Source organism: Bos javanicus, chromosome 18 (genome assembly GCF_032452875.1).
Source record: "Bos javanicus breed banteng chromosome 18, ARS-OSU_banteng_1.0, whole genome shotgun sequence".
Lineage (NCBI taxonomy): Eukaryota > Metazoa > Chordata > Mammalia > Artiodactyla > Bovidae > Bos > Bos javanicus.
The window spans coordinates 45,743,918-45,765,319 of NC_083885.1; the positions used below are offsets into that span (position 1 = coordinate 45,743,918).

A 21,402-nucleotide genomic window follows, 5' to 3' on the forward strand; every position below is an offset into this window, starting at 1 on the left:
TTGGGAGAAAACTTTAAAAACTCTAACTCAAACTGTGTTCCTTCTCTGTTCACAACCCTCCATGGTTCCAAGCACCATAAGAACCCAAGTACACCTCCTCCACCTGCCATTCCAAGGTCCACTCCCCAGTCACACTCTGTTCTGTACAGACAGGACATGAAGCCCAGGTTTCCCCAATAGTCCTGGACCAGAAGCTCCTCCAGGTTTTTGCATACGCAATCTCTCTGCTTGTAACACTCCCACATCTCATCACACTGACTTTCGGAAATGGGCCCTCCCTTCTCACACCCCTGCAGGTACTGGACCCTCTGACCTAGGCTGTGGTAATTCGACCGTGCTCCCCATATGTGGGGCTTTAGGATTCAAAAGTGGGAGTGGTTCAAGTGAGGGCCTGAAGATCTCAGCACCAACTCATGCCAGGTCCATCAGTGAGGCCTCTGTGATCTGAGCCTGTGGGTGAACAGGGACGGTTATGACAGGTGACCAGTGTGAGAACTCCAACCTCACCCCTTCCAGCCCAGCCCTAACGTGAGGTCCTCCCAGGTGGCCCCCACTCCAAGCCTTAGATTCACCTCTGTGCATTAAGGACAACAGTTTTTCTCGACCTTTCAGTATCTGGTTGCCTCAGACCCGACTCAGCGATCAGGAGCTATGGAGCTGGTGAACCTACCCCAAGCCAGCCAAAACGACCGCCACAAAGAGAGACCGGAAGTCCCGCCCCTATCTTTTGCCAAACATGGCTCTCCCCTCTCCCGCGCCTTCATTGGGTCAGCACTGCCGCTGTTCAGCACAGAGCACTCTGGGTAATATAGTCACCTCTCCGCACGCAGCGAAGACCGTGTGTCCCATCCATTCGAGGCGGTGGAAAAGGCGCTTTGCTTTGTCTCAAAAGAAAGGCACATGGATTTGTGAGCAGTGTTGTCTGCAGTCGATCACCAAAGTGTTGATAAAGATTATTTCACAGTTCATCGAGGTCAGCATACTCTTAGAGGCTAAGCGTTTTTTCCGATGCTCCAAAGATTGCAAATCCAAATGATCATTCCATGGTGTCACTGAGACTCAGAGTGCTTCCACACGTAGCTGGAAGCTAATAAACTTAACTTGTTGCTCTTCAAATGCATGTAGCCTAAAGTGTTAATCAGTTCTGTGCATTTCAGTATGTTCTGTCAGGAACTAAAGGGAAAAAAGCCAGATCAAGTCAAATGCAAGGGGATGTTTGGAGGCCCTTCAAAGAAGTAGCCACACTGAGGATGGTATTTCCAAAAGTGATTCTTTTTCATTCTTGAAAATATTGTAAAGAGAACATGTAGAGTTACCAGAATAGTGAAAGTGAACAGGGATCTATAGTGTTATGTTTATTCACTGATCTAACAAATGTTCACTGAAGATGTATTGTAGGTGCATGGAAGACATCATGAAACAATTGAGACAAAAACTCTTGCCTTCAACGGAGCTTATATTATATTCAAGGAAGACAGACAGACAACAGGAAAGAAGTACTTGAGGACTTCCCTGGGGATCCAGTGGTTAAGAATCCACTTTCCAATGTGGTGGACATGGGTTTGATTCCTGGTTGGGGAACTAAGATCCCACATGCCTCAGGCCCACACACTCTGCAACCCATGTGCCACAACTAGAGAAACCTGAGCTCTGCTAAGATTGCACATGCTGCAACTAAGACCAGACACAGCTAAACAAATACATAATTTTTTTTAAAAGACAGAGAAGAAATACTAAATTATATAAGTAGAATGTAGTAGGCAGAATGGAGAGGAGTGTTTATGTGCTGAGAAGTAGGGAGGTAGTCTGTAACATTACCACAAGGAGGAGCAGGACTGAAGCCACCAGCCTGGCCACACCCCTCTCCCACCTCCTCCACCTGCTAGTTTTTAGGAATAGGACCTTTTGACACCAACGGGGATTTTTTAAATTTGGTTTTTAACAACTCAGGGTTTTGTTTTTATGCAGATTTGTGCAGTAAGGGAGATCTCCTTAGTAAGAAGATAACTGAGTAAACACTTGAAGGAGGTGAGGAATGAGTCCTGTTGGGTTTATTGTTTCAGGCAGTTCCAGGCAGAAGAAACAAATGTTTTGGGGGCTTCAGTGGGTGGAGCCTGGTGGGGGTTTGTGGTTACCTGCATCCTGGGGCTTCCTCACTGGATTCCTTAGCAGTGGAGGGACTAGGACCTCCAGAGGGACATTTCTCTGTTTTGCTCACTGCTGAGACCTCCAGGGATGTCAGTGAGAACACTGGGATCTACCCTGTGGAGTCTGCAAACTTCCAGCCCTGTTGTCTGGGGCATGAGGCAGCATTGCCTTTCCTAGAACACCGCTTCTCTGAGTTTGATCTGTGAACCAGCAGCAAGAGCATCACATGATAACGCTTTTTTTTACGGATTTTTAAAATTATTATTTTATTTATTTAATAGTTTTGGGCTGTGCTGGATCTTCACTGCTTCTTGAGTTTTTCCTCTAGTTGTGGAGAGCAGGGGCTACTCCTTATTGAAGTGCACAGGCTTCTCATTGAGGTGGCTTCTTTTGTTGCTTCAAACAGGCACTAGGACACTCAGGCTTCAGTAGTTGTGATTCCCTGGGCTCTAGAGCACAAGCTCAGTAGTTGTGATGGAGGAGCTTACTTGCTCTGAGGCTTGTTGGATCTTCCCAGACCAGGGATCAAACCTGTGTCTCCTGCACTGGCAGGCAGATTCTTTACCAATGAGCCACAAGGGAAGTCCCACATGAGAATACTTAAGGAAGTGCAAACTCTCAGTTATTTGAACCTAGACCTACTGAATCAGACATTCTAGGGTTAAAGTCCAAAAATCTGCCTTAAAGGGGCTTTGGGTAATTTCATGCAAGTTTAATAACATTGTGTCCTTCTGCTGTGATTCCTATGAATGAGAATCATGCGGTTTTTGTTTGTTTTTTGCTACTAACAGGAATCACTTCTAAAGGCACAGGAGTTTTGAACTGAGGTTGCAAAATGCGTTTATGAATGTTATTTTTCCTAATACTTTAACATATAAAATGTCAACCCTATACACATTTCTAAAATACAAAGTGAAAAGTCTGATAATTTTAGCTTCTGGAGCAATGTTTGCAAGTTTCTATTGTCCTTTTAGAACGGAATCTTCACATGTAAGTCTTGCTCTATGCATGTGTATGTACGTTCAGATACATTCCTATACACATTGTTTTTCTTAGTAAAAATAAAGTTATACTTTGAATGCTGATTTGCAGTTCGCGTTTCTCCATTTATCTTGGTCAACCTAAAGCTACCTCTATTTAACTCCCAAAATCTCCTTACGGACACCTTGTGCGCCACAAGCCGCCTCCTCCTTTTAAAAGCTGCCTCGTGTCATTACCAGTATGCACCATGGCTGCCCAGAAGCGGTGAGGTTAGCCGTGGTTGGGGTTTTGCGACGGTGGCTTAAATCCGCTGGACCGCTCTGCCAAAGCCATGAAACAGGAGGTCCTATGAATGGCGGGTGTTCTCCGACCTCCAAGGGGTGGGGAACGCGGTTTGAGAGAGTGGGGGAGGCTGGTTGGGACGCCTTTCGGGTCTCAGCGCTCAGATGGATCCGGGTCTGGCCTACTGGTTTCGTGTTCCGTTGTGGTCCCCATCTCCACGTCCAGGAGCCTGGCAGGGACGTCGCATCACCTCACTGCGGCTGCGCCCTGCGGTCCTGGCCAGGTTTCCCGAGGTTGTGCGGACAGGTGTGAGGGCGAAGGGGCCGCTCGATACGCGCTCGGGGGCGCCCTCTACTGGCAGGGACTGGCCAGGCTGTCACGGGTCCCCCGGGAAGGTCTTCCGCCGCTCTGACCTGACCCTGCTTGGGCCTGGGCGTCGGAAGTCCCTTTCTAATACTTTTCTGCTTTTCTCTGGAGTCTTAGATCGAAATTCACTGCTAGAACCTGTTGGAAAAGTCACGAGGCGGGATGGCTGTCTCTGGCCGGCTGGCCGCTCCTCAGTCGCCTCCTGGCAGCCGCTGGTCAAGGTCGGGATTCGGTCTAGGAGCTAGCCTGGAGCATTTGGCCTGTTAAGGGAGATGTGGAGACTCAACCTCTGGAGCCAAAGGTCAAGATTTAGTCTCAGGACGCAGCTCTTGAGGGAGTGCTGGGAGCTCAGCTATGGAGACTAGCACTGGGCGAGTTAGGCCTGGTGCCCAGAGGAGCCAGGGACTTGGGATGGCGCCCTATCCTGGGAGGGCACCCTTGAGAGGGCTCAGCGCCCTCTCAGGGGCCTGTCGGTACCCCTACTAGCAGGTTATCCACAAGAACTGATAGGGAAAGTTGAAAAGAACCTTAAAGTCTTCTGTGGGTCTGATGTGCCTGCAGCTAGTCACTCAGAACCCTTCTACCAGCAACTGTCAGCTGCTGGCCCTCTGGAGAAAGGGCATGCATGCTAAGGCACAGTGTTACTTCTAAGTGGTCTCTCTGGGGTCTCCATGGAATGCTCAGGGTGTTCAGAGAGGAGGTCTCTCCCCACTGGCTGGTCAGGATTCAAATGAATTGCACACTGTAGGTCTCTGCAATCTCCATTCAGCACTCAGCCCCCAGCAACTGTTCTCACCAGATCTTATACAACCTTTTGTTTTTTAATCAATATTTCATTCACACAACTATTTTTCTCCCTGTTTTCATTGCATTAAGTCAGGTATTTTTTAAGCTGCATTAAAATTTACATCTTTTATTTGTTTTCATAGAGTGGTTGCATTTAAGGTTAAGAACCACATTTATATTCATACCAATCTTTCCCTTAAAGTCTTCTACATATGAATGAGTTCTATTCCAAGAGCTCATTGATAAGTCTAATTTGTTCATAAATCCAACAAAGTTAGCCTACGTACCTAACTAACACAATCGGCTAGATAGTACTATACTGTAATAGGTTTATAATACTTTTCACACAAATACGTACATAAAAAATAAACAAGCACAAAAAATAAAGGAAACATTTTTAATCTTACAGTACCTTGAGAAGTACAGTAGTTTCTGTACAACAGTTGGCATAAGAGGCTGGCATGCACATTCGCGTCTTTGAAAGTTTGCAACTTGAAGGTTCATATGTAGGGGACTTACTGTCTGTGCATTAGTTTGCTAGAGCTGCTATGATAAAGTACCACAGATTGGGTGGTTTAACCAACACAAATTTATTTTCTCACAGTTCTGGAGCCTGGAAGTCCAATATTAAGCTATTGGCAGATTGGCCTCTCTCCTTGGCTTGCTGTGTCCTCACATGGTTGTCCTTCAGTCCGTGTTGTCTGTGTCCCAATCTCCTCTTCTTATAAGGACGCCAGTCATATTGGATTAGGGCCCACCCATATGACCTCATTTTACCTTAATTATCTCTTTAAAAGCCCTATCTCCAAACATATCTCCAAACATTCTGAGACACTAGGGGTTAGAGCTTCAACATATGAATTTTGGAGAAACACAGTTTCACCCATAACCTAGGGAAATGTGACATGCACATAGGAAATTTTAAAATATTTAGATTTTAATGAATCTTTCTGAAGTTGACACCTATGTAACTAACTAGCACTAAAGGCAATATAAAAGAATATCAGCAGTACCCATTGTCCTGACTGGGCTTCCCAGGTGATTCAGTGGGTAAAGAATCTGCCTGCAATGCAGGAGAAGCAAGAGTTGTGGGTTCGATCCCCAGGTCAGGAAGATCCCCTGGAGGAGGGCATGGCAACCCACTCCAATATTCTTGCCCGGAGAATCCCATGGACAAAGGAGCCTGGTGGGCTGCAGTCCACAGGGTCACAAAGAGTTGGACACAACTAAAGCAACTGAGCTTCACTGTCCTGAGTGGTCCATCCAAGTCACCATGGGGTCCTCCCCCAACACCAAGAGGAAGCCAATATCCTAATCTTAAAAGTCAGTATTATCTGACTTTTGAATAGTTTTTCCTACAGTTTATGAGTCCCCAAAATAGAATTTGGTTGTAGCTGTTTTTGATCATTGTATGACTGGAATCATGTATTATGTCCTCTGTTTGGCCCTATATCTTCTTCAAAATAAATGCTTGTAAGCTTTGTCCATGTTATTCCATGTATCTGTGTATCATCCATTTTCACTGCTGTTGAGCAAGCAAATAACTATCCATTCTACTGCTGATGCACCTTTGTATTGCTTTCAGTTACCAGTAATCATAATGATGCTACTGTGAAAGTTTCTGTCCATGAATTCTGATGCATATAAAAATGTATTTTTATAGCATTTTACAAACTCTCCAGTTTACAAAATGTATTTTTATAGCTGTTTATATCTTAATAAGGAAGATATAAATATCTTAAATATTTATGAACTTAATAGCAGAGCTTCAAAATATAATAAGGCAAGAACTGGCCAAACCAAAGGATGATATACAAATTACAACCATAATTGGAGATGCTAACATTTCTTTCTCATGAACAGTTATAACAAGTGGACAATTTGCTCTTGGAGTAAGATTTCCATTGAGCACTAAAGGATTATTGAAATTTCCAACACAAGGGGGCTCCAGGATTGGCCTCGTGCTAACAGTGTTGAATAAAGATCTGTTCTGCTGCTTCTCCAAAAAAAAAAAAAAAGTGGACAAAAAAAAAGTACAAAAATTTTATCTTGACTTAATGGCTTATATAAACAATTCATCAACATTACCTGAACATACATTCTTTTTCAAGTAAAGATAGAATGTTCACAAAGGTGGGTGAAAAAATAAGTCAGCAAATTTCAAAAGACAGAATACATACAATGGAATGAAAGTAGAAACCGAAAGCTAACATATCCAGAAAATCCTTTATAAATCAAGCAAGATATGCTTTTACATAACCAATGGATCAAAGAAATAACAAGGAAAATTAGGAAATTAGAAATGAATGATAATTTAAAACAGCATATCAAAATTTGTGGAGTGTGGCTAGAGCAGTGCTTAAGGGAATGTTGCAGCTTTTTTTTTTTTGGCCACCCATGCAGCCTGTGGGATCTCAGTTCCCCAAAACAGGGAACCTGCACCCCCTGCATTGGAAATGCAGAGTCTTAACTGCTGGACCACCAGAAAAGTCCTGGGAATGTTGAAACTTTAAGTATTTATATTAAAAATAAGATCTAAAAACAATTATTTAATTTTCCATTTTAAAAACAGAAAATCAAGTTAAATCCAAAGTAGAAATAAAGAAATAACAAATATAAAAGTAGAAGAAAACCTAGAGAAAATTAACAAGCAAAAGCTGGATTTTTTTGAAGATTAATAAAATTTATAAATATTTACTAAAATTGATCAAGATATAAAAAGAAAATTCAAATTACCAACATCAAGGAAGAAAAGGGGGGGCATAGCTACCGATCTAGAGGATTAAAAGCATAACAAGTGATTATTCTTCCAGGAAGAAACTTACAGGTCCAGATAATTTTCCTGGTGAATTTCATCAAATATATAAGGAAGATATTTTACCAGTGTTACATAAACTCTCAGAAAATAGGGAAAGGGGCAGCTTTTCCTAACTCAATGAGGTTAGCATTAGACTAATACTAAAACACAGTAACAAAACATACAGATTAATGTACATTATGAACATAGATATAAAAAGTCTTTTAACATTTTTGGAAATCAAATGTAACCAAAAATGAAAAGATGATCTACCATGGCCAAATGAAATTTGTAGCAGGAATGCAAGGTTAGTTTAGTATTTAAAATCAGTGTAATTTACCATCTTAAGAGAATAAAGGAGAAAAGCCAAGTGAATATCTCAAATATGTGTGAAGTGACTGACAAAGTTTAACATCCCTTGCAAAAAAAAAAAAAAAATCTCTCAGGAAAGTAGCAATTGGAAGGATTTCCTTTGTCCCAGAGCAAAGCAGGGCCGTGGAGTTATCACAAATTTCAAGAGATTATGCCTTGAAACATAAAACTTTTAAACTGCTGTGCATCTTGTCCTTGCATGTGAGAGAAGATCGCTCACAGATAACTATGTGGTTGGCCAAAGGACTCAAACAGAAGACAAGGCCTGATGGGATTATGCTGACAATTGTTGATCTCTGTCCTACATCTGAGAAGAGCAGAGAAGAGGTGGCCAGTGGGTGTCTTATGAGTTGAACCAATTCAGACCTCCTACTGTGCATTGCATGTGCTCATCAGAGGTGTGCCATGGTGCTGAGTCCCCTGAAGACTATAAAAATGGTCACTCATGATGCCTACATGAAGATGAGGCACCACCGTCTCTCTGGAATCAGACAGAGTTCAAATCCTGGCTTCTCTGCTACCATGCGTGTGACCTGAGGAAGGTTCTAAGGGTTAAATGCTGTTTTAATTTGTAAACTGTACAAAAAGAATTGAGAACCTGACTACCTGGAAAGGATGTTGTGGGGTGTAGCATCTGGTCAGGTCAGGTCTGGGTGCTATAGCCCCAGCTCAGAAAACTCCCCAGCTGGGGATGCTAGGGACTTGTAGCTTTCCAGGGTGACCATGGAGGTGGCACATCTAGAGAGGTCCCAGAAAGGGGTGATATCTGGTAGCCCTGAGCTACTAGCATGAGACTGGGAGGGTGTGGAGGTAAACTGTGTGGTTAGTGGTGGCCAACTGAAAGGTAGAGACTGGAGTTTATTGCACCCCATGCTGCTTGGTCACTCCTTCCCCAACTTAGCACGTGCCCTGCTACAGCCATCCTGGGCCACCTGGGTCCTGCAGTATCCGCAGGAAACAGAGCCCACCCCTGTCTTGTCCATCACTGTATCTCTTACACTGACCTCAAGTAAGCCAGGCCCCACTTTTGCAAGATCCAGGTTGCTCCAGCACTTGGCTCTACACAGGCTCTGCCTTCCTATGATTCACAGAGAAAAGGCCAGCAGACCCAGAGGCAGTGACTACTGTCCCAGGTCAAGTGCTGAGGAGGCTGAAGACCCCATGCCCTGGTGGTCCCCGTTCTACTGGCATCAAGCATCAGTAGTCCTGAGCAGTTCCCACTTAGCACAGAGGGCATCTGGTCCCAAACAACTGCAACCAGGAATGGGAATCTCAAAGGGACAAGGGAAGGGCCACTGGGTCCTGCCCTTTGCCCTCTGGCACCTTTTCCCCATCCTCTGCTGGCATGACCCCACTCAGTTACCCATTTCAATGCTGTGTCACAGCATCAAGGCAAACAATGCATGGTTTGGCTTGGTAGGGCAAGTATCTAGCAGGCAGCTCCAAACTGAGTCCTGCACCCCCAGGATCAGACAGCAAGCACAGTGCTTTCCAAGGGTAACGTTCTTAGCATGGTTCTGCCCTTCCCCTTGCCAACTCCTGTTCCAGACTAGCTGTCACCCAGTTGACCATGTTCCTCCCTCACTCCACTGGCCAGCCACTCATTGCTTCATCACTTCCTCTGCTGGAGTCAGCCAGTCTGCAAACTCAGCCTGCTCTGGGATTGTATAACCAACAAGGACACAGCTCTCCTCTTCCAGGCTTTTATCTCCTGGTTGCCCCCAGGATCCAGTGTCAGCTCCCTCCCATTTGACCAGGCCCAACCCAGTGTGGAACAGGTTCTAGCCTCTACCAGTCCACCTGCATTTCCGCCAGGACCCCTGTCCCCAACTTTGAACCTTTCCTTTAGCTCAGGAGTCACCTCGTTCACATCTGAAGTCCCTGACAGGCTACAGCAGGGAGTCCCTCTCCCCATTGGCTCTGACTTTACTAGCCTATCCATCACTGCTTTTGCAGTTGCTCTTTCAGCAGACAAGGAGTCAGCCAACTGGGCATCCAAGCCCACCTTTGACTCTGATTAAATTGGTATGGCTACAATGCCCCCTTTCCAGGCTCCTCCTGACAGACTGCCCCCTGAACAGTTTTGATATCACTTCCCTTTTAGGAAACATAGAAATCCCATTACAAGTTCAAAACTTAACCTCTACTGCAGCCCAAGTACCCCATGGGGACTTAACTCAGTTTTTGCATATATGACATCCCTATGTTCATCTTTGGCATCACTGTCAACACCCAGCCAGCCTTTGTTGGTACATCTCGTGTTTTTCCCCATTTGCCCACCTGCTACTTCTTGCCCCAAGCCATCAGCAGGATGCCCAGCACCAGGCACAGCTCACCTTTAGTTAACACCACTCCAGACTCAAATCTATTCATGGCACATACAGCTCCTTCGGGTAATGACAGCTCAGGGGTCATTGTGTTTGCCCCAGGCCCCAGCTCCATGTCTGAAGCACTCAGCTTTAGGACAGAGCTGAGCACCACCACTCTTGTTGGGGGAAGGCTTAGGACCTGAACAACAGGGTTTTGCCAGCCTATAACACCTCTGTTCCAATTAGAGAGGCCAGCACTACTAAAACCAAAACTTTCCTGGGTGACACTTTTCTTTTTTGCCTAAAGTCAGACCACCTGGGACTCACCCAGCCAAAGCACCCCTGTTCTTGTTAGAGGAGATAGCATCACTGAGAAGGAGCATGTATCAGCCTCCTTCCTGCGTTCAAATCACCCAGAAACCATGCAGCCAAAGTACATCAGTTGCAGTGGGTGGGGTCAGCACCTTGCCTGTATTTGGAGGCCCTACATTTCCCTACAATGAGAACACAGGCGTTGCAACGGAAGAGGCCAGAACAGTAACTGTGATGCAGTCAGCCTTCTCTTACTGTGTCTGGTCAGAGTGCTTCAGACCCATAGGGCTAGAGCAAACCTGTTACTCCTGGAGAAGCCTGCACCACTGAGAGGAAACACGTACCCAGAGGTACTTCTCTTCACGCCTTCTGTCAGATACCTCAGGGCCAATGGCCACGAAATATCCATTGCAATGTGAGGGGCTGGTGCCACATCTGTAGCTGAAGAAACCACTGTCCATGAATACAGTCAGAGCATCTGGGGTGCATGAGTCCAGGGTATAGGTGGTGCAATGGGAGGAGACAGCACCACACCTGCATTTGGACACACTTCTAGTTCCATCATCATTCAGAGCTGTGGCGGCATGTGGGGGGAGAGGGTGGTATACTCCTGACCAGAGCATATCTGTTGCAATCAGATGGGACAACATCATACACCTTCAGAAAGACACCTCTAGTCTTGCCCTCAGTCAGAATACCAGGGGTCTATCCAGCCAGGGTACCCTCTTTGACTTTGTAGGAGCTGAAATCACTGAGAAGATACCAGTTTCAGGCCTTTTTTTCACCTACCTTTGACCAGATCAAATGTGCCTCTTTGGTGGATCCAGCAAGCAGTCGTCTTGCCTATGGGGCATCTTAATCACCTACCCAGGGATCTCTGGGAACAGAAGTGTGGTGGACAAAGCCATTTCTTCTCGTGCAAGAACTAGGATCTCAGCAACTAGGAAGTGAAAGTTTCCTCTAGAATGGCAGGTGAACTCTGTTCCCCATAAATGGATCTTGCTTTGCCGGGAACAGTCTCAGTCCTTCTAGTTATGTCAAACAAACATAACCTATTCTGTGTTCTCCGAGAACCAGCTAGAGGCCAGACATCTCAGGGTGATGTCTGTGTCTATATCAAAGGTTTGTGGATCCAGGTGTACTTGTTACAAGTCAGCACACTGGCTTGAGAAGTTCCACTCTAGAAAGAAGAGACAGATCTGTATGTATCAACTATGCAATACTGGTTTCAACTGTTAGCCTGGAAGACTTAAGCTCTAGGTCAGTTTTCCTCTAGTCTTGGAACTGACAGGACAGCCATTGCTACTTACAACTGTCCCCCTTTCCTCTTACCCATTGGCTTCAATGGGTTGTTATCTTTCTTTCCCAGATATAATGTTATACATAAATTGTTCTTGTTAATTGGTTCTCAGCTCAGGTGTTTTTGCTCTTTTTTTTAAAAATTGGACTATAATTGCTTTACAAGGTTGTGTTGGTTTCTGCTGTACAACAATGTGAATCAGTTATATGTATTCATATATATCCAGGCTTCCCTGGTGGCTCAGATGGTAAAGAAACTGCCTGCAATGATCCTGCGCTACACCCCATAGCTACCTGATGTGTGTCTCCTGTCCAAGTACCTGGGAGAAGATCACTCACAGAGTCGGCTGCATGTCTTAATTAGAAAAAAAAAAAATGCCTGAAGGTACTATGCTGACAGCTGTTGGCCTCTGCAAATGTGAAGGTAAGAAAGAAAAATAAAAGGCATGGAGATTAAAGCATGAGTGAAACTAGCTTCATTCATAGTAAACATTGTTGGGTATGTAGAAAATCCTAAGAAATCCACAAAGAAACTACAAAAGTGAGGTGATTTTAGCAAGGTCTCAGTATACAAGATCATATACATGTCTGGCTCAGACAATAAAGAATCTGCCTGCAATGTGGGAGACTGGGGTTCCATCCCTGGGTTGGGAAGATCCCCCTGGAGAAGGGCATGGCAACCCACTCCAGTATTCTGGCCTGGAGAATCCCCATGGACGGAGGAGCCTGGTGGGCTACAGTCCATGGGGTTGCAGAGTCAGACACGACTGAGTGGCTAAACAACAACCGTGGAAGAGCTATAGACAGAAAACTATGAAACAGTGGTTGCAAACTTTTTCTTAAAAGTCCAGATAGTAAATATTATAGGCTTCATGGATCACATGTTCTCTGTCACATAATCTCCTCTCTGTGTGTATTAAAACTCTTTAAAATTTTGACACGATCCTTAGCTCTTATCAAAACAGGCTATGTGTTGAATTGGCCCAACGGCCTTGGTGTGAGCCCCTAGTACAAAATGTTGCTGAGAGGAAAGAAAAAAGACCTAAATATATGGAGACATATACCATCCTTGTGCCCTGGAAAAGTTAATATTGGTAAGTTGCCAATTTTGACAAAGACTCTGAAACCTAGTCTATGGAATTATTGTAAGAAATATTGGTGCCCTTGGGACATAAGGGTTTTTAAGACAAGTAGATCCTGTACCTACCTAATGTGCATCTCCTGGAAGAAGATAACTCCCAGACAGCTGCATGATTTCCTGCAAGAGTCAATTAGAAGAAATAATTTGCCATGGGGAGGCACTGACAATTAGTAGTCCCTCACTACATCATCTGAGGAGACTGAGGCCCAGTGTAGCCAATGGTTCACTCACAAGTTGAACCAAATCTGACCTCCTAGTGGGCAGTGCATGTACTTGTTACAGGTGAATCATAGTGCTAAGCATCCAAAGGACTACTTAAAAAATAATATATGGATATCCCCAGCAGTCCAGTGGTTACAACTCTGCCTTCCAATGCAGGGTGTACAGGTTCAATCCCTGGTCAGCAAATTAAGATCCCACATGCCTCACAGTCCAACCAAAAATAAATAAGTCTCAGAAAAGTATTTTAAAAAGTGAAAAGTAATACATGACATGTACATGACAAGGAGGCATGCTAGTCTGATGGTTGGTATTATGATCTATAGAATTAGTCAGCTTGTGTGAAGTCCTACCAGGGTTACTGCCATCTATGTGAGCTGAAGAAAGTTCTAGGATTTAAATAGTGTTATCCAATTTGTAAAAATAAGAGACCCTGCCCTCCAGGGAGGGCTGGTGTGGAGTGTGGCATCCCGGCAGGTCAGAATACCTGGTTGCTACCTCAGAAACCATCCCAGCCCAGCTGGTGCTACTCTAGGCTGGCACCTTTCCAGGGTGGCCACATAGGTGCTCACCTTCAGGGTTTGGAGAGGCACTGCAGAGGTTCCTAGGGCTTCCCTGGTGGGGAAAGACTGTAAAGAATCCACAGGAGACTCAGGTTCGATCCCTGGGTGGGGAAGACTCCCGGAGAAGGAAATGGCTACCCACTCAAGTATTCTTGCCTGGAGAATTCCATGGAAAGGAGCCTGGCTGGCTACTGGTCCACAGGGTGGCAGAGTCAGACATGACTGAGTGACTAACATACATATACATACAGAGGTTCCTAGAGGTTGGTGGTGTCCTGAGCCCCAAGCTACCTGCTTGTGGGTGGGGGGCAAGCTTGGGGGCGGTGTGTGGGACGTTGACATAAACTGGGGTTTTCTGTGGCGGTTGACTGCAATGAGGAGGCTGGGGATCGGGGGCTCTCGCCCGGTGCTGCTCTGTCCAGTGTCTCTCAACGCCTCAGCACTTGCTCTGCGGCAGCCTCCCCTGCCCCCTGCTTTCATCAGTCACCCAGGAGACAACGCGGCCCTTTCCCCCTCCCAATCCGGGCACCTATACCTAGCCCTCCCAGTGAGCCTGGTCCCCGACTCCAGGAGGGTCTGGGCGGCTCCAGGACTCTAGCTCGGAGCTGACACTGCCCTCCAGCTACCCGGAGGGAAAGAGCTGGAAGATCCAGAGGCAGTGATGCGCCTGGCCAGTCGCTGAGGCTGCGAACCCCGGGCCCCGGGTAGGTGGGCAGACCCAGTTCTGCTGGCGTCGGAGCATCCACAGTCCTGAACAGTCCCTATATAGCGCCGGGGTACATCTAGTACCAGAGACCTGCAAGCACGTACTGGAACTCTGACGCGACGGAGAGTCCCGTTGGGGCCGTTGGCCTCGCCGTTTGCCCTTTGTCATCTTTTCTGCGAGCCCATGGCTCGTGTGCGCTCGGCTCGCGCGCGCGCTCTACTCGCGCGCCGCTGTCACGCTTTCCAGTGGTATCTCATAAGCATTGGGCGCGTGCCTGGCCGCGGAGGGGTCTGAAGCTAGGAAACCTCTCGCAGTTCTTTATTCCACTCCAAGGATTGGCCGGCAGCCACAGTGCTCTTCAGGGCAACTTCTTTAGCCAGCCTCGCTCCCCGCCTCCGCTCACGGCTCACCGGTGTTTCCCATCTGGCCTGGATCAACCCCCACCCACACCGCGTCCCTGTCTCTCACCTCGGCTCTGCTTGCAGATTCCTCTATGGCAACTTCAGGTCTTCACCTCTTGGTGTTTCATCGCCCCTAGGAGGCCGTGTCCGATTCCACAGCCTCAGTGCTCCTCCCTGGGGCCCTTTTCTCCGGGTCCGGACTCTCGGAAGAAGCAGCCGCTGTCCACTTGCACCACCCACATGTTCAGTCACACGGGAGGGATAAAGATCCTTCCAGAAAGGCGCAAATCCTCTCCTGTTTGCCACCTGAGCAGGTGAAGTCTTTGCAATCCAGTTACCCTTCCAGACCTTGTCCAAATGAGACTGACCTGAGATCCCAGGGATAGGGGAGGAAAGGGGTGTATAAGGAGGAGAATGAAAAATGACAGAGAAGCTTGGTGAGAGAAGCGTCCCCGCCCCAAAGCAGGAGGAGTACCATCAGCATCTAAGTCCTTGGAGACTGGAGACCATTTCTCTCTGGTAGAGTCCTGCACCCCTTAAGAGAAACCTCCATTTCCAGTGCCCAGAAGACACTGAGTAAGAGAGCCCATCACCAAAGGTCATGCCATCCCTAGCTCTTATAGCCCTGCTGGAGGCTTCACCTCTCCTTTAGAGGACTGATCTTGAGACAGGCTAGGACCTGGGACTCTTTGCTGAAATGCTTGAACTTAGACACAGCTCTCTTCAAGCAGCAAAATACAAAGAAACAGTATGGGACTAAAAACAACTTCATGCATGCACCTTTGGGACAAATTCGCGGCAAAAGACAAAAAGAGTGCCTAGAAAATTCACCACTTTTGAAGAGCCTGGAACAGAAGCAGGGAGTCAGTAGCAAAAGCAGGGTACTTCCAGTGAAACTGAAAGTGTTAGTTGCTCAGTCGTGTCCTTTGCGACCCCATGGACTGCAGCCTGCCACACTCCTCTGTCCGTGGAATTCTCTAGGCAAGAATACTGGAGTGGGTAGCCATTCCCTTCTCCAGGGAATCTTCCCCACCCAAGGATTGAACCCAGGTCCCCTGCACCCCGTATAAGGAACAAATTCAGGGAGCAAGCAAGCAAGGGGACCTGCTATTTGTTCTCACTCCACTCTGCTACAGTGGTAGCCCCGGTAGAGCCTTGCCTGAATTACTTGTCTGGCCTCTAGTCAATTTCTATTGGTTGAAGAAGGCCAAGAACCCTAGTCAGTAACAGTCTTGAATGTAGCAGGGTTGTTTGGCCTGCTCTCAGCTTCCCAGGTGGCTTAGTGGTAAAGAATCTGCCTGCAACCCAGGATACTCAGGAGATGCTTTTTCAATTCCTGTGTCGGGAAGATTCCCTGAAGAAGGGAATGGCAACCCACTTCAGTATTCTTGCTGGAATAATCCCATGGAAAGAGGAGCCTGGTGAGCTACAGTTCATGGGGTTGTAAAGAGTCGGACACAACTGAGCACACATGCATCCTGCTCATGCTGCTAAACAGATATTTTAAAAAGTTTGGTGAAGGCCACCCAGCTCTCCCACCTCCCTGAAGTCAGAAGAAGACACAGGGAGTAAAGCTTCCAGATGCTTTGTTAAGAAGGAACTTTTCTCCCACATCTGCCAGTCGTTAGCTCTGTAAACAAAAATCCCCATGCCTCTATTGCTGTCACTGCTACTGTTTTGTTTTTTTGGTGATGGTGGTGCTATCCAAGCCCCTCATTCTCTGTTGCCCCCTTCACCTCCTGCCCTTAATCTTTCCCAGCATCAGGGTCTTTTCCAGTGAGTTGGCTCTTCCCATCAGGTGGCTAAAGTATCAGGAGCTTCAGCTTTAGCATCAGTCCTTCCAATGAATATTCAGGATTGATTTCCTTTAGGATTGACTGCTTTGATCTCCTTGCTGTTCAAGGGACTCTGAAGAGTCTTCTCCAGCACCGTATTTCAACAGCATCAATTCTTCCACACTCAGCCTTCTTTAAGGTCTAACTCTGACATCTGTACATGACTACCATAGCTTTGACTAGACAGACATTTGTCAGCAAAGTGATATCTCTTCTTTTTAATACACTGTCTAGGTTTGTCATAGCTTTTCTTCCAAGAAGCAAGTGTCTTTTAATTTCATGGCTGCAGTCACCTTCTACAGAGATTTTGGAGCCCAAGAACACAAAATCTGTCACTGCTTCCACTTTTTCCCCTTCTATTTGCCATGAAGTGATGGGACCAGATGCCATGATCTTGGTTTTTTGAATGTTGAGTTTTAAGCCAGCTTTTTCACTCTCCTCTTACACCCTCATCAAGAGGCTCTTTAGTTCTCTTTACTTTCTGCCTTTAGAGTGGTGTCATCTGAATACCTGAGGTTGTTTATAGTTCTGCCAGCCATCTTGATTCCAGCTTGTGATTCATCCAACCTCGTATTTGGCATGATGTACTCTGTATATATAAGTTAAATAGGCAGGGTGACAATATACAGCCTTGACATACTCCCTTCCCAATTTTGAGCTAGTCTGTTGTTCCATGTCCAGATCTAACTGTTGCTTCTTGACCTGCATACAGGTTTCTCAGGAGGCAGATAAGGTGGTCTGGTATTCCCAGCACTTTAAGAATTTTCCACAGTTTGTTGTGATCCACACAGTTGGAAATTTTTAAACACTCAGGAACAACCTCCAGATCAAAGGGGAAATTCCTAAATTGAATTTTTTGTGCAAACCAAACACAAAATAATGCAAAGGAAAACACCTCACAAAAACAAGGTTACAAGAAAGCTCTAAAGTTGTCGTGTTAATTATTTAGTTATTATTGTGGGCCTCCCAACTTTCCTTTCTATAATCTGCTTTGTGATGCCAGGGCTGGGACTCCTCACAGACTCCTGTGGCAGTTGGTCCCTCCTCCCAGGAAAATGGATAAACAAACTCTGGTATATCCATACAATGAGTCACCAGAACAAAATAAAATGGAATGAATGATGGACTTAGGTAACAACTTAGATTGATCTAAAAATCATTATACTGACCCAAAAGAGAGGAACACAGAAGGCTACCCTAAGGTATGCTTCCATTTGTATGAAATGGAAATGGAAAAACTAACTATAATGTCAGAAATCAGATCAAGCTAGATAGGTGGAGGGACTGACAGCAAAAGAGCAAAAGAGAATTTTTAAGAAGATGAAACATTACTAGATCTGTTTCTTAAATACCCTGTTATTTACCCCAGTGAATATATTTGTCAAAACTTACCATACTCTATATTTAAAATAACTACATTTTATTTTACATACATTTTACCTCAAAGACTTAACTGGAAAAAATTGAAGCAAGAGTAAGAAGTATCATCCTAAAGTCATTGTTTTATGAGTAGATTTTTACTACACAGATGAAATCCACCATTGTTGTGGTAGAGAAAGCTAAATTTTCTTCATAACTGTTACAAAAGTTTTCAAACATTAAAAAATTATTGAGCAATGAAGTTAATAATGTTAATGTAGAGGTGTAGTAGAGAATAGGAAGATGGAAAGCAGGGGAAAACAAGGTAAGAAAGAAGCAAATCAGCAAGCAATCTTGAGTGGATGAAAGACTTGGTGAACGACTATACAGGCAAGAGCCACAGGCTCTTTTAAGAGCCATGCCAACATCCTCTAATAAAAACTTCATGGGCCATGAGACCCGAAACTCCTAGGACCCATGTCTAGACTTCAGGAATCTGATCTCAGCCAGGTCAATCAGACACACACACACACACACCCCTCCCCTATCAGCAGGCAGGTCAGCACAGAGAAAGAGCAGTTCAGCCCTTGGGGAGGATCACTCATGGGTGGGCTATCCTGGCTCCTCATGGCTGGCAGTTCCCCAATCTGCTCACTGCTGTGTCTCTGGATTCAGTCAACCCCTCCCACCCTAGTTCTTCAAAAATTGCTCCAATATAAGTTAGTTTTAGCTGCTCTAGATTTCCACATGAATGGGGACATGCAGTATGGACTCATGTAAGGCTTCTTCCATTTCAGTTCAGTTCAGTCACTCAGTCTTGTCCGACTCTTTGAGACCCCATGAATCGCAGCATGCCGGGCCTCCCTGTCCATCACCAACTCCCGGAGTTCACTCAGACTCACATCCATCGAGTCGGTGATGCCATCCAGCCATCTCATCCTCTGTCGTCTCCTTCTCCTCCTGCCTCCAATCCCTCCCAGCATCAGAGTCTTTTCCAGTGAGTCAACTCTTCGTATGAGGTGGCCAAAGTATTGGAGTTTCAGCTTTAGCATCATTCCTTCCAAAGAAATCCCAGGGCTGATCTCATTCAGAATGGACTGGTTGGATCTCCTTGCAGTCCAAGGGACTCTCAAGAGTCTTCTCCAACACCACAGTTCAAAAGCATCCATTCTTCGGCGCTCAGCGTTCTTCACAGTCCAACTCTCACATCCATATGTGACCACTGGAAAAACCATAGCCTTGACTAGACAGACCTTTGTTGGCAAAGTAATGTCTATGCTTTTCAACATGCTATATGGTCATAACTCTTCTTCCAAGGAGTAAGCGTCTTTTAATTTCATGACTGCAGTCACCATCTGCAGTGATTTTGGAGCCCCAAAAAATAAAGTCTGACACTGTTTCCACTGTTTCCCCATCTATTTCCCATGAAGTGATGGGACCAGATACCATGATCTTCCATTTAGTAAACTGTTATTTTGATTCATCCCTGTTGTTTGTTGCCTGTTATCAGGAGTTCTTTCCTTGATAGTTGAGCAGTATGAATTCTTTGTGATTTGCTTTTCTATCCTGTTGTGGATTGGCACCAGAGGTATTTCCAGATTTTATTAAAAATAAAGCTCTTTGCAAAAGTGCAAGCATTTTTGTGTACACCCTTTTTCATTTCTTTTGGTTAAATTATTAGATGTGAAATTATGGTGTCAAAATAGATGTATGTTTAGTTTCATGAGAAACTGCATGACTTTTTTTTCAAAGTGGTTGTACCATTTTATATTCTGATTAGAAGTGAGAAGGGTTTCAGCTGCTTCACACCCCTGAGCACATTTGGAGGTATTCAACTTGTTACCTTTATCCTTTCTGATGGTTGTGTAATGGTATCTCTAACTGTGGTTTAATTTTAATTTTCCTGATGACTAATGGTGTTGAGCAATTTTTTAAAGGGTTTATTGAATATTTGTGAATCACCTTTTGGAAAGAGATTGTTCAAATGGTTTGTCCATTTTATAGCAAGTGGTTTGTCTTATTATTATTATTTTAAATTATTATCCTTAAGGGAAAAGAGATTCAGCAGGACAAGTAAAATGAGAGTTAGGGTTTAGGCATCTCATTTCATGATCAGTATTTTGTGTGAAGACAGGTACAGGGGCAGACAGGTGGAAGCCTGGCAGTTGGGACAGTAGGTCAGTGTCTCATAATAAGGCAATAGCTAGAATCTGTGAGGTGAAAATGACCAATGGCAGGAGTGTCTGCAGTTGCCACTGAAAGGAAGAGAGAACAGGCAGGCTGGGTGGCAGTACAGTCTGCAGTGGCCTCAGATTTATCTCCAGACACCATGTGGTTCTACTGGAGCTCAGCTTTCTCCTAAAAGCCTAGGGCCTCACCAATTAGTATGCAGGGAACCTGGGAGGGAGAGAGAGCACTCCTTCTTCCAAAGACAGTGGCAGTGGCAGCAGCAGGGGTTGGGAATTTTTGTGTACAGAGCCTAAAACTGGCAGCTATGAGTAGAGAGGTTTTTTTGGATGGAGCATCTGGAAGCTTTCTTCCCTGTATCTTCTCTGACTTAAGAGAGCCTGGACGTCTGGGTGTAAAGCCTTCATCAAGCTCTTTCTTTGCTGACCTCTTTGGCAGCAGGGGCAGGATGAGAGTGGGCCAGACAGTCCTGCTGCACCCAGATCAGTCCTCCAAAGACAGATAAAGTCTTCAGCAGGGCTGTAAGAGCTGGAGATGGCCTCTGGTGATGGACCCATAGACGGTGTTTCCACTTTTTTTTTCTTATATGGCTGCATCTGGTCTTAGTTGAGGCATGCAGGATCCTCCTTACATCATGCAGGATCTTTCATTTTGGAGCCTGGGCTCAGCAGTTGCAGCATGCTGCTGAGTTTGCCTCATGACATGTTGGTTCTCAGTTCTCTGACCAGGGATCAAACTCGCAGTCTCTGCATTGCAAGGTGGATTCTTAACCATTAGATGAGCAGGGAAGTCCCTGTCTTCACTTTCTTACTCAACTTGTCTTCCAGGCTCTGGGTATAGAGGTTTCCTTTAGGAAGCCCAGGACTCTACCAGAAGCAGGTGAAGACCCTCTTGGTCTCCAGGGCCCTGCATGGTGCTGGTACACTCCCACTGCTTTGAGCCAGGGCGGGAGCCCTTCTCTGATCATCTGTCCTATGCTATTTTGTGTCCTCCTCCGCCCTTCCTTTTGTAGGGCGTTCAGTTCAGTTTCCTTCAGGCAGAGATCTAGGGCTGACTGGATGGCCCAGGCTTCACAGAGGCCTGCTCAAGAGCTATTTTGCACCCTGCAGGAGGAGTCTTCAATGTTCCTGAGTGGAGGAACATCTTGGAAGAGCAAGCAGACAGTGATAGCTTCTGAGACCAGAAGAACAGACACACACACACCACACTGAGGTACGGATCCACAGAGAGGAGCACTGAGCCTGCCAGATCAGGTCTTAGCTTAGCCTCTTAGCTGTGATGTCAAACTGGGGTGATAATCTCAGTCAACAGCCCAGGTGGAGGAGATTTATTCAGACCA

General features: G+C 45.7%; 1 protein-coding gene and 1 long non-coding RNA gene across 4 annotated transcripts in view; both read right to left on the minus strand.

Moving 5' to 3' along the window:
• The window catches only part of LOC133230462 (zinc finger protein 549-like), a 32,714-nt gene extending 31,946 nt beyond the window's left edge, over positions 1–768 (minus strand). Inside the window, exons 1-2 of one of the 3 annotated variants that reach the window (XM_061387951.1) lie at positions 573–717; positions 314–450 (exon numbers count right to left, since the gene is read on the minus strand). Coding sequence is in view for 2 of the 3 variants with exons in the window: in XM_061387948.1 (XP_061243932.1) it covers positions 671–764 (94 nt within the window). In the remaining variant the exon portion in view is untranslated. Of the gene's footprint in view, positions 1–313; positions 451–572 lie in introns of all 3 variants that reach the window. The other 2 variants (XM_061387948.1, XM_061387950.1) reach the window with 2 other exon arrangements.
• Positions 769–4,946: 4,178 nt separating this feature from the next.
• On the minus strand, positions 4,947–15,492 carry LOC133230464 (uncharacterized). The gene is made up of 3 exons (XR_009730871.1): positions 13,585–15,492; positions 12,860–12,910; positions 4,947–11,533 (listed from the first exon to the last, which is right to left on the minus strand). It is a non-coding gene; the product is annotated as an uncharacterized LOC133230464 (long non-coding RNA).
• Between the last annotated feature and the right edge of the window lie 5,910 nt (positions 15,493–21,402).